The 21,071-nt window shown below is 44.2% G+C and overlaps 1 protein-coding gene and 1 long non-coding RNA gene across 4 annotated transcripts; both read left to right on the top strand.

The window, feature by feature from the left end:
* Window positions 1-390: 390 nt before the first annotated feature.
* Window positions 391-8,997, top strand: PPP1R15B (protein phosphatase 1 regulatory subunit 15B). Of its 2 annotated transcripts, none has more exons than XM_039227494.1 (2): window positions 391-2,050; window positions 6,354-8,997. In XM_039227494.1, the coding sequence occupies exons 1-2, from the start codon at window positions 884-886 to the stop codon at window positions 6,573-6,575; spliced, it is 1,389 nt and encodes a 462-aa protein (XP_039083425.1). In that variant the 5' UTR covers window positions 391-883; the 3' UTR covers window positions 6,576-8,997. The 2 variants fall into 2 exon arrangements, with proteins under 2 accessions (XP_039083425.1, XP_039083424.1); XM_039227493.1 differs by having other exon boundaries at window positions 396-2,803.
* Window positions 8,998-11,556: 2,559 nt separating this feature from the next.
* On the top strand, window positions 11,557-16,880 carry LOC120228846. Of its 2 annotated transcripts, XR_005527606.1 has the most exons (4): window positions 11,557-12,465; window positions 14,459-14,560; window positions 14,924-15,070; window positions 15,392-16,880. It is a non-coding gene; the product is annotated as an uncharacterized LOC120228846 (long non-coding RNA). The 2 variants fall into 2 exon arrangements; XR_005527605.1 differs by having other exon boundaries at window positions 14,924-16,880.
* Window positions 16,881-21,071: the final 4,191 nt, after the last annotated feature.

Raw genomic sequence — 21,071 nt, 5'->3', positions numbered from 1 at the left:
TCTCTTATTATTCATTCCAAATTATTAGTGTCTTAACACCAGACACGTATTTATACAGTATTGCCAATTCTTATTTTACTAAGATCTCATACTGATGATCTACTTAGCACTCAACAATACAAGAACCCCGATATATGCAAGCCTAAAGTAAGCGTATACACTTGGGTGTGTTTTAGGACCTTAAAAGGGCTTCCTCCCCTTTTGCCCAAAGGACTGGGTGGGGCGGGGCTGTCTCCTAGGAGACCACGGAGGAGCGAGTGCGCACGCGTACAGCCTAGGCCCGGCTGATGCAACCTCCGGCGGGCGGGCCGGGTCCGCCGAGAGTAAGGAAGCCGACAGGGAGCCGCCGAAGACCAATCAGGGGCCGCACGGAGGAGTGGGGAAAGGCCCTCCCGCCGAGGCTGTGCGAGTGACGTTGGGCGACGCTGGGTTGGTGGCGTAGCCAGCCGTCCTTCGTCTCGTCCTCCCGCCTGGCGGTGTCCTGGTCCGCGCTGGCCCCGCGGCCATTTTGGGCTTCGCTTCCACCCGCGTCCTCTTGCCCAGCCCTTCCGGGGTCGCGCTGCCGAGGGGCTTCTTAACGGTCCGTCCCTTTTGGATAGTCGCTGCCGTCGCCGCGGGAGGGCTCTGTCTATGGTGGAGCGTCCTCGGGCGGACTAGGACACCTTCTTCCCGCCAGGATGAATGTCGTCTCGGCCGCGGCGTCCTGTGCCTGCCGTTCCGGACTGTGGTCTGCCGCCCGCGGTCGAAGCCGCTTCCCGCTGCGGTTCTGCTGGCCCGGGGATCGCCCTGGGGCTCCGACGCCGGCGCGCGGCAAGGCCAAGACTGTGTAGGCCTCTCCGAATCCCGTCCGACCTGCAGCCCTGAGACTGCCGAGAACGAGGAGATGGAGCCGGCAGCAGACGGATCGCGGCCACGGCCAGCGTCTCGGCCGGGCTCCCGGATCCGGCTGCCCTTCTTCCCTCGGCGCCCGCAACCCGGTACTTCCAAGTTGCCCACGCCTCCTGCCCCGGAACACTCCGGGGACCCCAGACTGGCTACTTCTCCCCAGCCCCAGCCTCGGTCCAGCTACTGGATGAAGCTGCTTTCCCAATTCCTCTCGCCGCTCCCCAGCATGCTTCAGAAGGTGCTGGTTTGGAGCCAGCTTTTCGGAGGGATGGTTCCGACCAGATGGCTAGATTTTGCCGGAGGGTACAGCGCCCTGAGAGCCCTGAAGGCTCGGGAGGACCCAGCCGCACCCCCCGTCCAGAAGTCTGTGAGCTCGCTGAGGCTCGACCCCTCGGACGACTCTGGTGCCGGTACCCTCGATTGGCTGGAGGAGGGGATCCACTGGCAGTGCCCGTCTTTAGGTCTAGGATTGGACCTCACATCTAAGGCTAGAGCCCAGGACCCTGCAGCACACGCTTTTCTGTTAGAGCAGCAGCTGTGGGGAGTGAAGCTGCTGCCCGGTGGCCTTCAAGGCCGTCTTTGCTCTGACCGGGAACTTGGCCCTTTGCCCTCCGGGCCTCCAAACGGGAAGTCTTTGAGCAGTTTGAGCGTGGTCTGTGTGTTGCACCCCTCCTATCTGGACCGCCTGCCCCAGGTGGGGCTCGGCTATCAGAACAGCGTGGGAAGTGGCGAGCTAGTTGATTTCCAGAACCTCAGCCCCGAGAGCAGCTGTCCGACTGAAGCCCATGACCCTCCCCAGCCACTGAAGGCAGAGATCACTTGCGCCTCTTGGCAGGGATGTCCGCCCCTTTCTAGAGAGGGCATGCCCGAAATCCACCATCTGCGCACGAAGCGGCTGGAATTCCTTCAGCAGGCCAGCAAGGGGCAAGCGTTACCCACCCCGGACCAAGATCATGGCTACCACAGCCTGGAGGAGGAGCACAGCTTGGTCCGGATGGATCTGACGCCAGGCGGAGACAGTCCGACACAGGGTGTTCCTTCCGCTGGAGATTTTTCCGGAACCGCCCAGGAACCGGGAGCCGAGGGGCAAATCGCATCGTTGACTCCAGAGGTTCCGCTTGCTGTGGAGGAACCCGGCCCTTCAGAAGGCTGTCCATCTCGCGAGGTACCTGTGGAGAAGGAGCCTGGAGAGGACCAAATAAGTGTAGTTGACTCCTCAGACCTAGAGGGTGACGTTCCCTTTTCCACCAGACCAGTCTGTAGCAACAGACTGATCGATTTCATTTTAGGAGGTGCACCCAGTGACTCGGAAACAAGTTCAGATTCGGAAGATGAAGGTTGGGATGAGGAGGCTGAGGATGATGGTTTTGATAGCGATAGCTCATTCTCAGAATCAGACCTTGAACAAGACTCTGAAGGGCTTCACCTTTGGAACTCTTTCTATAGTGTCGATCCTTATAATCCCCAGAACTTTACCGCAGCAATTCAGACAGCTGCCAGGCATGTTCCCGGAGACCCTTCCGACTCTGAGAAGGATTTGTCTGACAAATCTGATCTAGAGAATTCTCCTCAAGGTGGAAGCCTTCCCGAGTCTCCTGACCAGAATTCTGAGGAGGAAGAGGACTGGGAATCTAGTGCAGACGAAGCAGAGAATCTCAAACTGTGGAATTCTTTCTGTAATTCCGATGACCCCTACAACCTTTTAAATTTTAAGGCTCCTTTTCAAACATCAGGGAAAATTTGGAAAGGCTGTTGTGACCCAGAGAGACCGTCTGAGCTCACTGCAGCCATTTCGGAGTGTCACACCTTACTTTCTTGTGAGGTGCACCTGTTAGGGTGCCGAGACACTGAAGGTGCAGACTTGTTACAGGGTGGGGTTCTTTCTGGACAAAGACACACACATGTCAAGAGGAAAAAGGTTTGTGTCTTTTTTTTAAATGTGACTGTTAATTTGTATTGTTTTGATGTGGTTGAATCCAGTAGGATGACTTTTCTTGAGGCGAAGTCGTGCATATTTTTTGAGGAAGGACTCTAAGTTTATATACTCGGATTAAGATATCACCGCACCCCCACCCTGCCTCCTTCCCTCTTTTAGAATGTGGTTCCTGTCCAAATGGAACACGCTGGGGTATAGACGTTAGCAGGAAAGTGCCCTTTTCATTTGGGTTTGTAGCTCTGGACTGTTTCCAGGCAGGCGTCAACTTTTCACTCTTTTTTATGGAACAGAAAAATTAAACCTTGTGTCCACACAATTTAACCTTTTGGAGGTTGGTCAGGTCCTGTTATAGCCATAGTATTTTACATGTGGTATGTCATTTGCAGATCATATTTTATTTACAGGATAACAGTGTCTTTATTACTGTCCGTTAGAACCCAGAGGGATGATGGTACCGAGTAGCAAGTCAGATTTGTCTGGTCGTTTGCCATGAAAGAAAATACTAGTTTCAGTATGAAAAGCTTTTTGACATGTACGTGACTTTAACAGTTAAAAAAAAATACAAGAAATAGTATTGCCTTTTCCTAAGAATTCAATACTAGTTATGAGTTCTCATTGGCCAGTTAATGGTTAATAATCATTTGTAACAATGATGGTCACTTAATTAGGTTTAACTTGAGTAGTTGCTTAAAAACTTCATGGAGCATTTTATTCTTTTAACATATTGTCAAGTTAATTTTCTTTTGGCAAGACCTTTGAATTGCTTTATTTTTTTCCCTCTACTGTTTATTCAGCTAACGTCATTAATTGCCAAGGATCCCCTCCAAGCAAGCGGGGTACCTTTTATTGTAGAGGGAAATTTCCTTTAGTTTCCTGTATACTTCTTTGGAAAGAGAAAGGAGGGGAGATTATTACTATCTCTGATTCTGCTGCATCAGAGTTTCGAGTGGACAGGACCATAATCTGTTGGCTCTGAATGGCCAGCTCAATCCTTTGAAACTCTTGCTGGGTAGAAAATGTCTCTAAGTGGTGACAACTTGTGTCTCGCCTGTAGAAGCGGACTGAGTCATGTTAAAAACTTGGTTCACACTTCTGTGAATGCCGTCACACAAGATCTTTTCTCCGTATTTTGAATGGGCCCCTGACAAAACGACCTATTTCTTGACTAGATTAAAAAGCAAAGTGGGGCCGCGGAATGAGCATTCGGTATCTGGAGACTTGTGTCCCTTCCTGCTGAGCTGTTAGGGCCGAGAGATTTGGGAAGCCAGCCAGACCTGCAAAGTGCCTTGACCTCTCATGGCCTTGATTCACTCATTTATCTGATGGGAGTAATAATTGCATCGGTTGTATGCATTGTTGCATGATTTAAATGAGATGAGTAAATAAAACTCCTAATTCATCGCCTTGCCTTTAAATGGTAGCTGTACTGTTCAGGGACCTTAGGCCAGTCTGGTGTCTCATTTTCGCTTACTCATTGAGTAAACATGAGGTGAGTCAAGGAGCTGTAAGACTACGGACTATGAACTAGCAGCAACATTTAGAAAAGATTCTGTCAAAAACATAGTAAAATTATTTGGAAAGCCTTTGAGTACTTGACATTCTACAGGTGTATGGGAATTACGGGTAGTGCCTAATTCTCAGAATGAAACAGCGAGCGACGGGAGTTTGAACCGCCCGTGTCCTGGCAGTAACAGTGCGCGTTGTGGGGCCGCACTCTTGCCACACCACGTGGAAGCTGTGCGATTCAAACAGGCCTAATGGGCTTCTCTGCACAGTGGAGGTGATAATGGTACATATCCTCGGAGGATTAAATGAGGTAAAAATTGTGAAGTGCTCTGAAGGGAGCCTGGCCTGTGGTAAACACTCTGTACACGTTGTTGTTGTTGTTGTTGTTATTTAGTTTAGTGACACAGTGAGTGAGTAACTCTAGAATGCAATATCTAGTAAGATGTTACGCACTTGCTAATTGCCCTCCAGGGCGTCCCTTGGCCTGATGTAAAGGGAATGAAAGGAGTAGGCCACGATGGGGATTAGCTGATGTAACTATTGAACATATTTTAGAGCAAGTATTTACTTTTGTACTTTGCTATGTTAGAAATGAGGTAGGGGTTAAAAAGGGACTGTCACTCATTCCGTGAAATCGTGTGTATTTAATAGTTACAATTTCATGTGTATGTAGTGAAGCATATTGAGCAGGAATAAAAGGAGGGTTTTTATCTCAACTACAAAGTCCCTCGGTAACATAGCCTTAAAACATGTTAATTTTGCTGCATTCTGTTTACTAAGTAACTTTTTTAATAGTCTGATTACAAACGTAATAACGTAAGAGTAATACTGCATGCTCATGATGCAAATTGGAAAGCACCCAAAAAGCGAAATTCTCTTTAAAGGAAAAAGGAGGATGGGGCGCCTGGGTGGCTCAGTCGGTTAAACATCCAACTTCAGCTCAGGTCATGATCTCACGGTTCGTGGGTTCGAGCCCCACGACGGGCTCTGTGCTGACAGCCAGCTCAGAGCCTGGAGCCTGTTTCAGATTCTGTATCTCCCTCTGTCTCTGACCCTCCCCTGCTCACGCTGTCTCTCTCTCTCTCAGAAATAAATAAAACATCGAAAAACAATTTTTTTAAAAAGGAAGAATAGAAATAGTGAAGATCTTCTGTGCTATAATAGAATAGAAATAGTTAAAGCTTTTGTGCTGTAATAAAAGCATTGACTAATAACTATTTCAAATATTTCTTAAAAATTGTTTGAGAACTATTTGTCATTCTGGAAGAAAAGTGTCACAGAACTGTATTTCCCCAAGGATTGGGGGGAAAAAAAAAAAAAGACTGATAATATCAGGAGACTTACAGTTCCCCATCTGGATTCATTTTATTAACACCAAAGACCAGGAGGAAAGAGGTGGAATGAAAGGATGACAGATGGGGGACAGGAATGTATGTGTGTGTGTGAAGGAAATTTAAATGGCATTTGGTCACTTTTTTAAAAATTAATTTATTTTGTAATTTACATCCAAGTTAATTAGCATATAGTGCAACAATGATTTCAGGGGATTCCTTAAGCCCCCTCCCCATTTAGCCCATCCCCCCTCCCATAACCCCTCCAGCAATCCTCTGTTTGTTCTCTATATTTAAGAGCCTCTTATGTTTTGTCCACTCCCTGTTTTTATATTTTTTTAATATTTTTATGATTCTCTTCCCTTATGTTCATCTGTTTTTTATCTTAAATTCTTCATATGAATGAAGTCATATGATCTTTCTCTGACTAATTTCGCTTAGCATAATAGCCTCCAGTTCCATCCACGTAGTTGCAAATGGCCATTTGCCCACTTTTTTACTGAGATGCCATCTACCCAGTCAGAACAACTGCTGCTGCTGCTTTTTCTTTAAACTTCTGTTACGGTTGAAACCAAATATTCCTCTAAGGTACTTGGATGTGTGGTATTCTGAAAGAATTAGTAGCATAAAGGGTTAATTGCCTTGATGATTTTAAGATCCTAGAGCATGATTAAAAATAGTCTTTGTCTTTATAGGTAACCTTCCTTGAAGAAGTTACTGAGTATTATATAAGTGGTGATGAGGACCGCAAAGGACCCTGGGAAGAATTTGCACGGGATGGGTGCAGGTTCCAGAAACGAATTCAAGAAACAGAAGATGCTATTGGATATTGCTTGACAGTTGAGCACAGAGAAAGAATGTTTAATAGACTCCAGGAAACTTGCTGCAAAGGACTTCGTGCTTTCGAGCAACGTTAAGATGATTTGACAGCCTGTAACTTGTGCATACGCTACCTCTTACTTGAGAGGTTTCTTTTAAAAACAAAAATTGGCAGCTGTCCTTTTTTTTGGAGGACATGCAACTCGGACCCAGTGACCTAGTTTAATTTTTTTCTTTTTTCTTTCTTTTTTTGCAACCAACCCACTTAGAAATGTCCGGGTTTGAAGCCGAGCCCCAGTAATGAAGGATGAGATGATGTGGTTTCTAAGCCTCCCTTTTTTGACTTAGTTGGATGTGTTTTTGAATGTCCCATGCTTGCCAAGGTGAAACAGGGGACTGTTTGAGATGTAGTTTTGCATTTTCAAAACTTACCTTCTTGGGAAACAATATTTATAGGGTTCAAAGGCCATTTTCCGTCCTAATTTAAATTCTGTGTACCCTGTCTGAAAACTTTGGGCTCTCCCTCCCTGACGTTCTAAAATTAAGGGGCTTTTATGCTCTATTTTCATTTCAGTGATGTGGCCCGTCTAACTTGAAGCTAAGAAAATAATCTTGTGTACGCTACCAACTGATACTATCTTGTGTCAGCTTTTTTCCCCCTACCAAAAGTAGCTCTGGTTGAAAGTTGTGTGGTGTGTTGTTGTTTTCTAGGTGAAGTTCTACCTACGACACTCTGAGGAACCGCCATAAAACTTCCACACGCGGGACTCTTCTGCTGTTTGGGAAAACTGCATCTTTCTGCCAAATTGTAATGTCTAACATGTTTAACGTCTGTGCAAACTGTGTCTTGGAGAGGGTTCTCTGCATGTTACTGTCGTTCCCAGTTCAATGGTTCTTTGTAGTGTGCAACAGGTAGAAATTGTTGTAAAAGACTCTGGAAAGCAATGATTGCATCAGAGGCATTTATTTTTTAAGTTGAAAAGCCAAGACTTGTCCTAGGAAGGAGCTAGGAGACCTCTCAGCAATTTGGTTCTGTTGTATATAGTTTCAGTGGAAAACCAGTGTTATTAATCTCATGTCTCCGCACCGTCACTTTTAAAACCTGTCAGGGGAACACTGTAAACTTGGAAATGGGCAGTTCTGAATTTTCCAGTTGGTAACGTAAAATACAGACTTCAGTGGATATCCAAGCTTATTGTGTTCTGCTGTTAATGAGAGAAGACAGACAAGGCCTGTACTTCCGGATGGTACTATAGACTTAACTCGAAAGTCTTACTGTTTTTAGCCCGAAGTTTACTTTTGAATTGAAGTTCTTGCAGTGCCTGGTTGTCCTTGGTGTGTTTGGTTAGCTCTACACGGTGCGCTTCTGCTAGGCCAAGGTGAGGTTAATCCGCTCCTTTACTGGTCCATTTTTACCCCACATGCCTGCTGTCGCAGGTGACGGAAAGCAGGAGTAGAACAGGGGACCTCTTCAGTTTGAACTTGCTTCAGTGTGGAAACAAAGTTTCCGTCAGAAGTGCTGGCTGACTTACTACCTCAGTTTATAATCTACCTGGTCATTACTTCTATCCGGTCTGCTCTAAGAATTGCCTCCAGGGATAACATACGTCCTCATACACGAACACACGAGAGTACACCACCGTCAGAGCCGGTCCCATGGTGATGGAGCCCTTACCCCATGGGCGTGGCGCGCCTCCACTTCGGGTGATCGTAGGGGTGGCGCTTGCAGAGTCCTGCCGGAGTGGCCACAGGCCAGTTTCAGGCACCTGCTGTCCGGTGGAAAGAACTCATCATTTTCCTTGAATGAGGCTTTTTGAAAACACGTAGGCATTCTTTAAAACCAGCCTGCAGCCTACTGGTTATTTCACAGGCTCTGTCTGAAATCTTGCATCTCTTGCTTGTATGAAGAGAATGGCATGGCTTGACATGTACTGGGTTTTGGAACCTTGTTCCCTGGGGATTCCAACCTGCCTACCAAATGAGTAAAAGCTTGGGGAAGAATTCTCCCACTTAGCACCTTCCTTTAGAAGAAGTGGTCACAGTGATGAACAGGACAGAAGGGGTTATTTTTAAGTTGGACCGAAGGCAAAAACAATTCTTGTCATTCCATCCCAATCCTAGTCGTTAGAACAAAGTTAAACCCGGAAGCTGTCACGGAACGTTGCGCACATTTAAAGTCTCGCAATGGTGCTTTAAGTATCAATGTAGCATGTGTAAGGCTTTGTACGGACAGGTAAACTTTCCTTTTCCGAGTGTTTGAAATGTGATAACAGCACCTCTTTGTCTTTAACTTGAAATCAAACCTGTCAGATTTTATTTTTTTATAATTTAAGGAAAGTAACTTTAGGGGACTAGGAGACTCTAAATCGGCTTCTGCAGATCCAGTGATTTAAATGTAACCAGTTTGTGGGGATTTTATAGCTAAAATTATATTTGTGTATATAACTTTAACTAATCTGTAAATTGTAATAAATATATTTGCAATTATTAAATGTTACACGATATTTTGGTTCAAGTTTATATTGTATGGTTCCTAGTATCTTACATTAGTTTTGGACTTAGCAGAATTTTCAAGATTAAATCAGGTACTTTTGTGAAAGCACTATAAACTTTGAGGTGCTGGACAAAATTCTGTAGTTTACAAAGGATATGTGACACACAGATTGCACCTCAGCCTGTTGTGGGGGAGGAATTTTAAGGGGATGAATAGGATTGCAAATCACGTTTTCTTTTTTTTTTTTTTTAATTTTAAAGAAATTAAAGAAATTTAATTTTAAAGAAATTTCCTGAGAGACAGTGTGAGCAAGGGAGGGTCAGAGAGAGAGGGAGATACAGGATCTGAAACAAGCTCCAGGCTCTGAGCTGTCAGCACAGAACCCGACGCGGGGCTCGAACCCACTAACTGTGAGATCATGACCTGAGCCGAAGTCAGGTGCTTAACCGACTGAGCCACCCAGGGGCCCCAACAAATCATGTTTTCATAGAGAGGGGAATTTAGTTCTTAGAGTACGAAACGCCCTTCTCAGAGACTGGGGATTTGATTCCAAAACTGGCCCAGGCATCCACTTCTGCTGCAAAGAAGGCAGTAAAATGGAGTATTTCACGGAAGCAGTAAAATTCACATGCTTGCCTTAGCGTAATGTTTCTCTTAAGTGCAGGGAATTTTTTTTTTTAAGTTTAAATTCAAGTTAGTTAACATAGTATAGTATTGGTTTCAGGAGTAGAATTTAGTGGTTCATCACTTACAACACCCAGTGCTCACCCCAACAAGTGCCCTCCTTAATACCCCCTACCTATTTAGTCCATTCCCCCCCATCCACCTCCCTCCAGCAACCCTCAGTTTGTTCTCTATATTTAAGACTCATGGTTTGCCTCCATCTCTGTTTTTGTCTTTATTTTTCTTCCCTTACCCTATGTTCATCTGCTTTGTTTCTTAAAGTCCACATGTGAGTGAAATCATGTATATATATATACACCACCTCTTCTTTATCCATTCGCCAGTCAATAGACATGTGGGCTCTTTTCCATAGTTTGGCTATTGTTGATAATGCTACTAAAACATCTGAGAGCATATGCCCCTTCAAATCATCATTTTTGTATCCTTTGGATAAATACATAGTAGTACAATTGTTGGTTGTAGGGTAGTTCTATTTTTTTTATTTAATATTTATTTTTGAGAGAGAGTAAGTGGGGGAGGGACAGAGAGAGAAGGAGACACAGAATCATAAGCAGGCCCCAGGCTCCAAGCTGTCAGCACAGAGCCCAACATGGAGCTTGAACTCATGAACTGTGAGATCACGACCTGAGCTAAAGTTGTTTGTTCAACCTACTGAGCTACCCAGCACCCCAGGGTAGTTCTATTTTTTGATTTTTAAAATTAGTTTATTTTTTGAGAGAGAGAGAGCGGGGCCAGGGGGTGGTCAGAGAAAGAGGGAGAGAGAATCCCAACCAGGCTCTATACTATCAGCACAAAGCCCAATGTGGGGCTTGAACTCATGAATCGTGAGATCAGGACCTGAGCTGAAATCGAGAGTTAGACGTTTAATGGACTGAGCCACCCAGGTGCCACCCCCCCCCCGACTCTAGTTCTATTTTTTACCTTTTTAAGGAACTCCCATATTGTTTTCCAGAGTGGCTGCACCAGTTAAGTAGCAGAGAAATCATCCTGTTTCTTCAGTTTGCACATTACTATTAATGCTAATCATGGTATTATAAATCATGACATACTCCCACTTACAATGTTGCATAAATGTGATGGTAACATTAGAAAAGTCAAACTTCTTACCCTGAAAAAAGGGACAAACATTTGGGTTATAACAAGCCTATTAATGGATTAAGACATAATAGTATTCTTAATTTGGGTATTTGGATCTTCCTAGCTAATGAAGAAAATTTATTAAAGATATTTTTCTGAACCGGGAGGAAAGAATAGTTGCAAGCAATCAGTATTTAGTACAAATTGAATCAATAGCCTCTGGTTATACTCTACTTTCATGTTGGGGTTAATTTCAGCATTTTTGGCCATCTCTCCCCAGGAAGGTTTATGAAAATAGCCATTTCACATCAAACCGGATGCATTGCTATGACTCCTGATAACCATGGAGACATTGTGCTGGGTTTTTTTTCTACTTTAATAGAAAACTTAAGACAAATATTTAATTACTGACCTCAAATTTTGATAGTTACAGATTTAGGAATTTGGTGGTCTCATTTGGAGTCGTCTTTGGATTCTCTGTGTACGTTTTATTTTTTATTTTTTTAAAGATTTTATTTTTAATCTCTAAACCCAACATGGGACTCAGACACAACTGTGAGATCAAGCGTCACACGATCCCCCGACTGAGCCAGCCAGGGGCCCCCTTCTGTGGACCTTTAAAAATAAACTGGAGGGCGCCTGGGGGGCTCAATTGGTTGAGCTGCTAACTCTTGATTTCAGCTCAGGTCATGATCCCAGAGTTTTGGGATCAGGCCCTGTGTTGGGCTCTACCCTGAACATGGAGTATGGAGCCTGCTTAGGATTCTTATCTCTCTGTCCCTCTCCCACTCTCTCTCTCAAAAAAAAAAAAAAAAAAAGTGGAAATATCTTGTGTATTTTTTCTCACATAAATACATGTTATAAAAGTATCTAATACACAGATATATAAAAGCATTCTTAGTGCCTTCTAAGAAAAGAAGTAGGCTGCCCAAGGGTATCTTTTTGAGATGAGAGACTTAATTTCTTGTTGTAAGTATAAGGAGGTTTTGATATGTCTTCATTTAACTGATTATAACACAAATGTTAGTTTTTTGGAATCTTTCTCTGTTGGTAATTAGGATCTTTTCCATATGGACTTCATCAAATGCTTTGTGATCAGTACAAAACATTAGTCTTTTTCTCCCCAGATTTGCTCCAAAGAGACTGTTTATGTCGGTCAATTATGACTTTAAAATACAAAGGTAGCAGATATCAATACAGAAATAAGGGTAATAAATAGGATAAATCGATCCTTCTAACCCTGCTCACTTTGAGGATTCACCAAGCAAGACTTATACTGCTTCCAGTTAATATGTTTTAGTGACAAGTTTGCCATCAGGGAATAAAGAAACCATTTTACACGCATGGGGGAGGTGGGGGTATGTGTTACTATGTAAAAGTTTGAGTTGTGTCACTGCTTTGTCATTGGCCGATTCCGTGATCTCACCAGGGAAGACAGGAAGCGAAGTTTATGGAAAGTGGATTGCTTGACCCATCGGGAAGATACCCCTGGGATCTGATGAGGACATAAGGTCCAGAAACTTGAACTATAAGCGGCGAACTTGGGAGTGATTTATCAAGTTTTGTTCTTTTAATCTTTTACTCTTTCCTCCATCTTAGTACTTTCCTTTTCTCCCAGTCTCCTCCCACCTTTGTTTGCTGAATACTCTTTTTCACTGTTGTTTTTTTACAGATCCTTCCCTAGAAGACAAGGAGGAGGTGCTCACAGCAAAAGAACAGCACAGTTGCCAGAGGTGTGTGCTCATTAAAGATACTGTCCGCAGAGAGGAAGAAAGGACCTCACAGAGGTCTTAACTCTCTCCAGAGCTTGCTGCATACTTTCCCACCAAAATAATAGGTTACCATGCACGTGGTTTAAGACTGGATTAATTTTGAGAGCGCCTAGGGGGTTTAGTCAATTAAGCGTCTGATCTTGGATTTTGTCTCAGGTCATCATCTCCTGGTTCATGGGTTCAAGCTCCCATTGAGCTCTGCGCTGACAGTGTAGAGCCTGCTTGGGATTCTTTTTCTCCCTCTTTCTGCCCCTTCCCTGCTTGTGCACTCTCTCTCTTTCTGTCTTTCTCAAAAATAAATCATTAATAAAGAAAGACTGGATTAATTTTAATAAATATCCCGAGGATGTTCAGAGTCAAAAAGAATGGCGATGGTAAAGCTGCATGCAGTATGCTATTTTGAGTTAAACCTACATTTTTTCCTGAAAAGATTTATTTATTTTTTAAAGTTTATTATTATTTTCAGAGAGCAGACATGTGAGCAGGGGCAGAGAGAGAGAGGAGGGGAGATAGAATTCCAAGCAGGCTCTGGGCTGTCAGTGCAGAGCCCGATGCGGAGCTCAAACTCATGAACTGTGAGATCATGACTTGAGCTAAGATCAAGAGTCAGGTGCTCAACTGACTGATAACTCCCAGGTTCCCCCTAAGATTTTAAGTACTCTCTACACCCAACACGAGGCTCGAACTTACAACCTCGGGATGAAGAGTCCCATGCTTTACCGACTGAGCCAGCCAGGTGCCACCAAGCATGCTTTTCTTTCCTTTTTCTTTTTTTTTCTTTTTTAAAGTTTATTTTGAGAGAGACAGAGACAGCGCAAGTGGGGGAGGGGCAAAGAGAGAAGGAGAGAGCGAATCCCAAGCAGGCTACGCACTGTCAGTGCAGAGCCTGACACAGGGCTCAAACCCACAAAACTGTAAGATCATGACCTTATCCGAAACCAAAAGTCAGACACACTTAACTGATTGAGACACCCAGGTGCCCCAGCATGTTTTTCTTGATGGAGCTCATACATTGAAGGCAAAAACCAGAGAGGAGTCCCAGAAGAGTTTTGAGAGCTCATCTGGATACAGAGTCTGGAATGGTTGTCTTTAAATTTTTTTTTAATGTTTATTTATTTTTGAGAGAGAGTGTGTGTGTGAGAATAGGGGAGGGCCAGAGAGGGAAGGAGACACAGAATTGGAAGCAGGATCCATGCTCCGAGCTGTCAGCACAGAGTCTGATGTTGGGCTTGAACTGACGAACTGTGAAATCATGACCTGAGCTGAAGTTGGACGCTTAACCAACTGAACCACCCAGGCGCCCCTGGAATGGTTGTCTTTAAAAACATTTCCTCATGGGGGCACCTGGGTGGCTTAGTCGGTTAAGCATCTGACTTTCGCTTAGGTCATGATCTCATGGTTCGTGGGTTCGAGCCCCGCGTCAGGCTCTATGCTGACTGCCAGCTCAGAGCCTGGAGCCTGTTTCAGAGTCTGTGACTCCCTCTCTCTCTGACCCTCCCCTGCTCACGCTGTCTCTCTCTCTCTCTCCTAGAAATTAAAAAAAAAAAAAATTAAAAAAATTAAAAATAAATAAAAAGTTGTTTGCTTCTTTAAAATAAATAAAATAAAATAAAAACATTTCCTCATGAGAAGTGAGCTCTTCCTCTCAAAGTACCTCAAGAGGCTCCTCACTACCCTCTCCACAACCCGTCCTTTCCCTCACTTCACCTTTTTAAACTATGTTCATTCCAACCTTGTCTTGTTAACATCTTCACTCGTTTCTGGTCTACTGCCACCCTCGCCACCCTCTGAGAGCCGTGATCTTGTTATGTGTCTTGTTCATGAGCCTAAAGCCTGGAACTGAGACTAGCATATAGATAGGCAACAAAGATTTGAATGAGTGAATCACTTTCTTTTGTTTATTTACTTTTTTAGTAATCTCTTGAATGAGTTAATCACTTTTTTTTTTTTTTAGTCTTCTCTGCACCTGACGTGGGGCTCGAACTCACAACCCAGAGATCAAGAGTCACTTGCTCTTCCAACTGGGCCACCCGGGTGCTCCAAGTTAGTCACTTTGGTAAAGTCACCTTTCATATAGCCTTCGCTGAGATTTCATCAGCACAGCCACGTGCGATTACAAATAAATGGGCCACAATCAAAGAACTGAAAGGTCCTTCCAGAGAAGCTGTAGTAAGCTCTAACTTTGTAGAGCATAGTCACACATTTCAGCTTGGCTGGGGGTATCCCATCAGTTAATTCGAGCGTCCTTAATCCGGTGCATGGTAATTTAGGAATTTCATATGTGAGCAAATCAGCCAGGTCCTTTCTTTTCCAGAGTTAATAGTCTGTCTGTATTGGCATGCCAGGGTACCCTTCGGGCCACACCAGAGGCTTCAGTCCTATTCCTCTGCGACTAGAGGTGCTCTGTTGTTTCCACTAGATGGCGTTACTCACCCTCTCAGAGTGCCTGATGGGGCCCTGCTATTTCTAGTGTGCCGGCTGCTGCCCTCCCGGAGGTCATTCCCACTGGAGAATGGCCCTGCCCATTCCAGGCCTGCCTTGCCCCTTATGACTCCACCTTTTTGTGGTAAGTGCCCGGAAGTGGAGGCTGTTCCTTATGGGAGAACCAAGCTTTGTATGTGAACACAAACAAATGAATTGATTCTTCCTGATCTCCATGGAGAGAGGCTAATTTAGGAGGTTGGAGATGAAACCCAAGAGGCTGATGGATGGATCCTTGCTTGGCTTTCAGGATTAGGGTGTTTGCAGTTAGGGCTTCATCTCCCTTACCTATTTGCTTAGCTTTTCGCTTCCTATTGCGTTCCTGTGAACCAGGGCATCATTCTCAATGGTGGGGGGGGGGGGGCACATTGCTCGAGGCTTGGAGAATCACTGTGTCTGATTACAGAGCTGTACATATGACCAACTTGGAAGGAGGAAAGGATCCCCAAGAATGCTGGACTGAGAGTTCGTGCTGTTGTTGCCTGAGACCCTCGTAATGCTGGTAGCCGAGGCCAGGTGAACATCCAGGACTGTTCTTCCGTCAAGTTGGTATTTTGGCTTCATGGGGCTGCCCAGTCCACTTCCAGGTGTGGATGCACTTTTCCTTTGCCTGCAGGGCCACCTTTCAACTGTTTCATCGTGGGGCTTTTCCTTTCTTTTGTTTCTGCTTGATTTGACTCGGGAGGGTAGGAGGGATCTTTTTTTTTTTTTTTTTTTGTACCTTCAGGAATTTACAGAAGAGTTTTGCCACAGAGGGGCAATTCTGATTACCCCAGTTTTTAGACACCCTCCTCTGAACAACTACAACCTTCCCCAAGACAACCTGATGAGAGTCACATCTTGACTGGCCTACGGGCTGTACCCCAGGACCGCGTGACAGATGGCAGGTTTTTATAGAGAAATATTGACTTGCAGAAGAGTCCTGCGGGGAAGTGAAAGGGTTGAAGCAGGTGCATGTCCTTGCCGTTAATTTCCCAGGCTGTTTCCAATGGGATGACACGTTATGTTAAGCCAATGTCCCCTCGTCTGCCTCCCATCTGGCGCAGACCCCCTCAGGGTCCGTTGGGAATATTTACCTTCCTTGATCAGGTTTCATCTTCCTCCCAAAGCCTTCCTTGATGGTGACTCCATCTCTATATCCTCAGAGCTCATTAGCTTGTTTTCAGTGTTACAGCCTCCCGTAGACCTTTCTTTCATTGCTTATGTCACACTGAGCGGTAACCGTTTGTCCTTCCATTGCTTCCTGTAGACTGTCCCCTCTTTGCTGGAAGCGTCCTCCGCATAGTAACCAGAATGCCTTAGGCGCACAAGATACTTTGTTAACTCAAGTGGTAATTTCGTAGCCTCCTTCTCCCAGTGGCTAGGCTCCCCTGCCAACATACACAGTTCAGTAAGTTATTGATTCATGTGTTTCAGAAAAGCAATGAAATCTGTGGAAAGGTCTATCTTCAATGTATACATTGTGCTTATTTATAGTCCTTGCGATGTTCTTGAGAAACTAGTGTTACTAGTGGTGACTTTAAACTTACAGTTTTAAATCAGTTGATGTTGCGTCTTCATTACTAATCTTTCAAGTGAGCATGAGGTTCGGTGTTAATGAAAGGCTCTTCCTCATTAGGTAGATATAGAGCATTTCTATTATCCCAGAAAAGTTCCCCATGCTCTTTTATTTTTTAAGTAATGCCTATGCATAACATGGGGCTTGAACTCAAGACTCTTGAGATCAAGAGTTGCATGTTCTACCGATTGAGCCAGCCAAGTGTCTGTCCTCATACTCTCTTGTATTCAACCAACTTCCAGCTTTAGGCAGCCAGTGATCTGCTTTTTTGTTTGTTTGTTTGTTTGTTTATTTATTTATTTTGAGAGAAATAGAGCACACATGGGAAGGGCAGAGAGAGGGGGGCAGAGAGAGAATCCCAAGGAGGCTCTGCACTGACAGATGCAGGGCTCGAACCCATGAACCACGAGATCACCACTTGAGCTGAAATTAAGAGTTGGATGCCCAGCCAACTGAGCCACCAAGGCATCCCCGGTGATCTACCTTTTATCACTATTTCACTATTTTACCTTTTCTAGACTTTCATAAAAATTGTATCTTACATACAGTATGTACCCTTTTGTGTCTGGCTTGTTTGATCTAGTGTGATACTATTGAAATTCATTTATGCTGTTGGGTATATCAATAGTCCACCCTTTTAATTGGTGAGTAGTATTACTTGTATGATTACATCACAATTTATTTATTCAGTCACTAGTAGATGGACAGTTGGTTTGTCTACAATTTGTGGCTGTTATGAATAAAACTGCTATGAACATTTGCCTATAAGTGATTCTGTGGACATACATTTTCATTCCTTTTGGATAAGTTTAGGAGTGAGATTGCTGGATCATATGGTAAGTATATGTTTAACTTTATAAGGAAACGACTTCCAGTTTTCCAAAGTGGCTGTACCACTTGGCAGCAATGTATGAGAGATCCGGTGTTCCCACATCCTTACCACTGCTTGACATTGTAAGTCTTTTTAAGTTTAGCTATTCTAGTGGATTTGTAGTGGTATCTTATTCTGGCATAAATTTGCATTTTCTTGATGTTTAATGTTTTGGAACATCTTTTCATAAATTTATTTGAAATAGCAAATATCTTCCTTGATGAAGTATGTATTTAGATCTTTGGTCTATTTTTAACCAAGTCTGTGTGTGTGTGTGTGTGTGTGTGTGTTTGGGGCTTAGATATAAATCCTTTACCATGTATATGTTTTACAAATATTTTCTCCAAGTCCATGGCTGGCCTTTTCATTTTTTTTTTTTTTAATTTTTTAATGTTTTTTTATTTATTTCTAGGAGAGAGAGAGAGAGAGACAGCGTGAGCAGGGGAGGGTCAGAGAGAGAGGGAGTCACAGACTGAAACAGGCTCCAGGCTCCGAGCTGGCAGTCAGCACAGGGCCCAACGCTGGGCTCGAACCCACGAACCGCGAGATCATGACCTAAGCGAAAGTCGGACGCTTAACCGACTAAGCCACCCAGGCGCCCCTGGCCTTTTCATTTCTTAATAATGTCATTTAAGAGCAAAATTTTAAAATTTTGTAAAAGTCCAGTATCAATTTTTTCTTCCATGGTCCATGCTTTTTGTGTCATTTCTCAAAAATCTTTCCCTAATGTGAAATCACACACACACACACACACACACAGTTTAAAGACCTATACCTTCCATTATTACCTTAAATTTTTTATTTATTTTTAAGAGAGAGAGAGAGAACATGAGCCAGGGGAAGGGCAGAGAAAGACAGAGAATCCAAGCAGGCTTTATGCTGTCAGCACAAAGCCCGACATGGGGCTCAATCCACGACACTGGGACCATGACCTGAGCTGAAATCAGGAGTCAGTTGCTCAAGTGACTGAGCCACCCAGGTGCCCCTCTGGTCCACTAATTTCTGATTTGTCATCCATTTCCTTCTTTGTGCTGTAAGTTACATGATATCTTTTATATACCTCCCAATTTACAGAGGAAGGACCTGAAGCATCATAACCTATCCAAGATTACACAAATAGGAAGAACGGCATAAAATGGGCAGGTAAATCCAGCCTGGTTCCAGAGTCCCTGCCTCGTTCCTCTCAGGCAGTCTTCAGAGATGAGATGGAAATAGGGCTAGACTTTGAATAAATGAGGACTCTGAATTGCGGAAATATTGGGGACATGAGGCAGTCAAAGGGGAAGGAGGCAAAGGATATTTCAAGTAGGAAAAACAGCTTTAGAGAAAATGTGAAAATGGAAGCATATAGAAACATGTTGGGGAATGGCTAGTAGGTGAGTCAAGCTGGGTATGGGTTCTATGGGATGGAGAAATGTAGTGGAGAATAAAGTTGTTACTCTAAATGATGGAGTGTTTTGAAAGCCATGCTAAGAAATTTGGTCTGTTTCATGCTACATAAAGGCAGTGAAATGGTCAAACTGGTTTTTTTGGATTACTTCATGGGTCATTGGTGGATGGATTGTGTTCAAGCCCCACCTTGGGCATAAAGCTTAGTTTAAAAAAAAAAAAAAGGAAAAGAAAAAGTTATGACATTTATTTTTTTTAATGTTTAATTTTGAGACAGAGAGAGACAATGCGAGTGGAGAAGGGGCAGAGAGAGGGAGACACAGAATCTGAAGCAGGCTCCAGGCTCTGAGCTGTCAGCATAGAGCCTGACATGGGGCTTGAACCCACGAACTGTGAGATCATGACCCGAGCTGAAGTTGGATGTTTAACCAACTGAGCCCCCCAGGCACCCAGTTATGACATTTCTTACTCTCCAGCATATTCATAATTGTTATGACTATTTAGTTTAAAATTTGATTTATGTATCTTTCTCTCAGTAAGTCATAAACTCCTAAAGCAACATAGCTTAGTTACAAAGGTGGGTCCAGTGCCTAGCCTAGGGCTTGGTTGACTCTCATTAATTTGTTTATTCAGTATCTTTTATGACCACAGTGAGAGACCCTGTACTACGGCTGAATATTCATTTATTAGCAAAGGCTTCCTGAGTACTTGTGTGCTGAGAACAGGGATGTGAACAAGACTGGCAAGGGCTCTGCTTTCCAGCTTACATCTTCGATGGGGGGAGTTGATACACAAACAAAAAAATGAACAAGGTAATATCAGGTGATGAGCTATGCTTTGAAGATAATGGAAGAGAGAGATCTGATAGGGAGAAAATTGGGAAATGACTCTGGATACAGTCATGAGGGTAACTTTGACCTCATACCTGAATGGCAGGAGAGAGTGAGTCATGAGGTGATGGGGGTGGAGGTTGGGGAGGGAGGGATGGGAGGAAGGGAGTGAACCAGGAGATGACAGTGGATGGGAGGCAAGAGCCAGATCATATAGAGCCTACAGGAAGGAAATTTGGATTTGTTCTAAGTGCAGTTGGAATGCTTGAACTAGTAGGTATTCAAGCTCATAGATGGTGTGTGGTGCTATAGTCATATTTTCTCTTTGTGAAGATCCTCTGGCTATTGTGTGAAAAAATGCAGTGGGCCAAGCAAGGAAGAAGGGAAGCCAGATGAAGAGGCTCCTGGGATGGCCTATGTGGGACATGATGGAGGGTTGGACCAGGTGGTGGTGGAGGTGGAAAGAGGGTATATTTGGATGGAGATCCAGTTGATGGGATGTAGAATGTGAAGGGAAGAAGTCTTGGGTGACTCTCAGGTGAGATGGCCAAACACCCTGGCTTGGTTGAGACCGAGGAGTTTCCCGGCACAGGGTTGTCAGGGCTAAAATGAGGACAAGTCCCAGGCAAACCAGGACAAGTAGTCACACTACTCCCAGGCTTTTGGGCCAAGCAATAGGTGATTATTGATTGTACCACATACTGAGATAAAGAGCACTCGGGGAGAACAGATTTGGAGCTGGAAATCAAGAGTCCTGTTTTGACCACATTAAGTTTGAGATATTTAGTAAACATCCATGCGGATGATTATGCAATGGGATATATGCATCTGAAGCCCCAGGCAGAGGTCAGATTCAGATAAAAATCTGGGAGCCAGCAGCCTGTAGATGGAATTTAACACAATGGGGGAGATCGCCTAGGGGGAGATCCAGGTCAAGGGTGAAGTTTGGATTCTCTCAGCATTCTGAGGTTAAGCAAGCAGAGGAGAAGCAGTTACCCAAGATATTAAGAGGGAATAGCCATTGAAGTGGGAGGCGACCCAGGAGAATGTGGTGTCATGAAGCCTAGAGAAAAAAAGAGCTTCATGAAGGTGGGAGTGGCCAAATGCCACTGAGAAAAATGAAGACAAAAAAATAGGTTTAAAAGACAGTCCCTGGGGGCGCCTGGGTGGCTCAGTCGATTAAGCAGCCAACTTGGGCTGAGGTCATGATCTCGTGGTTCTTGAGTTCGAGCCCTGCGTCAGGCTCTAGGCTAACAGCTCAGAGCCTGGAGCCTGCTTCAGGTTCTGTGTCTCCCCTCTCTCTGCCCTTCCCTGCTCCTGCTCTGTCTCTCTATCTCTCAAAAGTAAATAAATGTTAAAAAAAAAAAAATTAAAAGACAGTCCCTGAAAATAAAAGAGAAGCAAACCAAGAAATGACTGTAGAGAACAAACTGATGGT

This window comes from Hyaena hyaena, unplaced genomic scaffold, assembly GCF_003009895.1.
Source record: "Hyaena hyaena isolate Hyena2069 unplaced genomic scaffold, ASM300989v1 scaffold_28, whole genome shotgun sequence".
NCBI classification, from domain to species: Eukaryota; Metazoa; Chordata; class Mammalia; order Carnivora; family Hyaenidae; genus Hyaena; species Hyaena hyaena.
The sequence above is the reverse complement of the archived record's forward strand: the minus strand, read 5'-3'. Positions and strand labels throughout refer to the sequence as shown.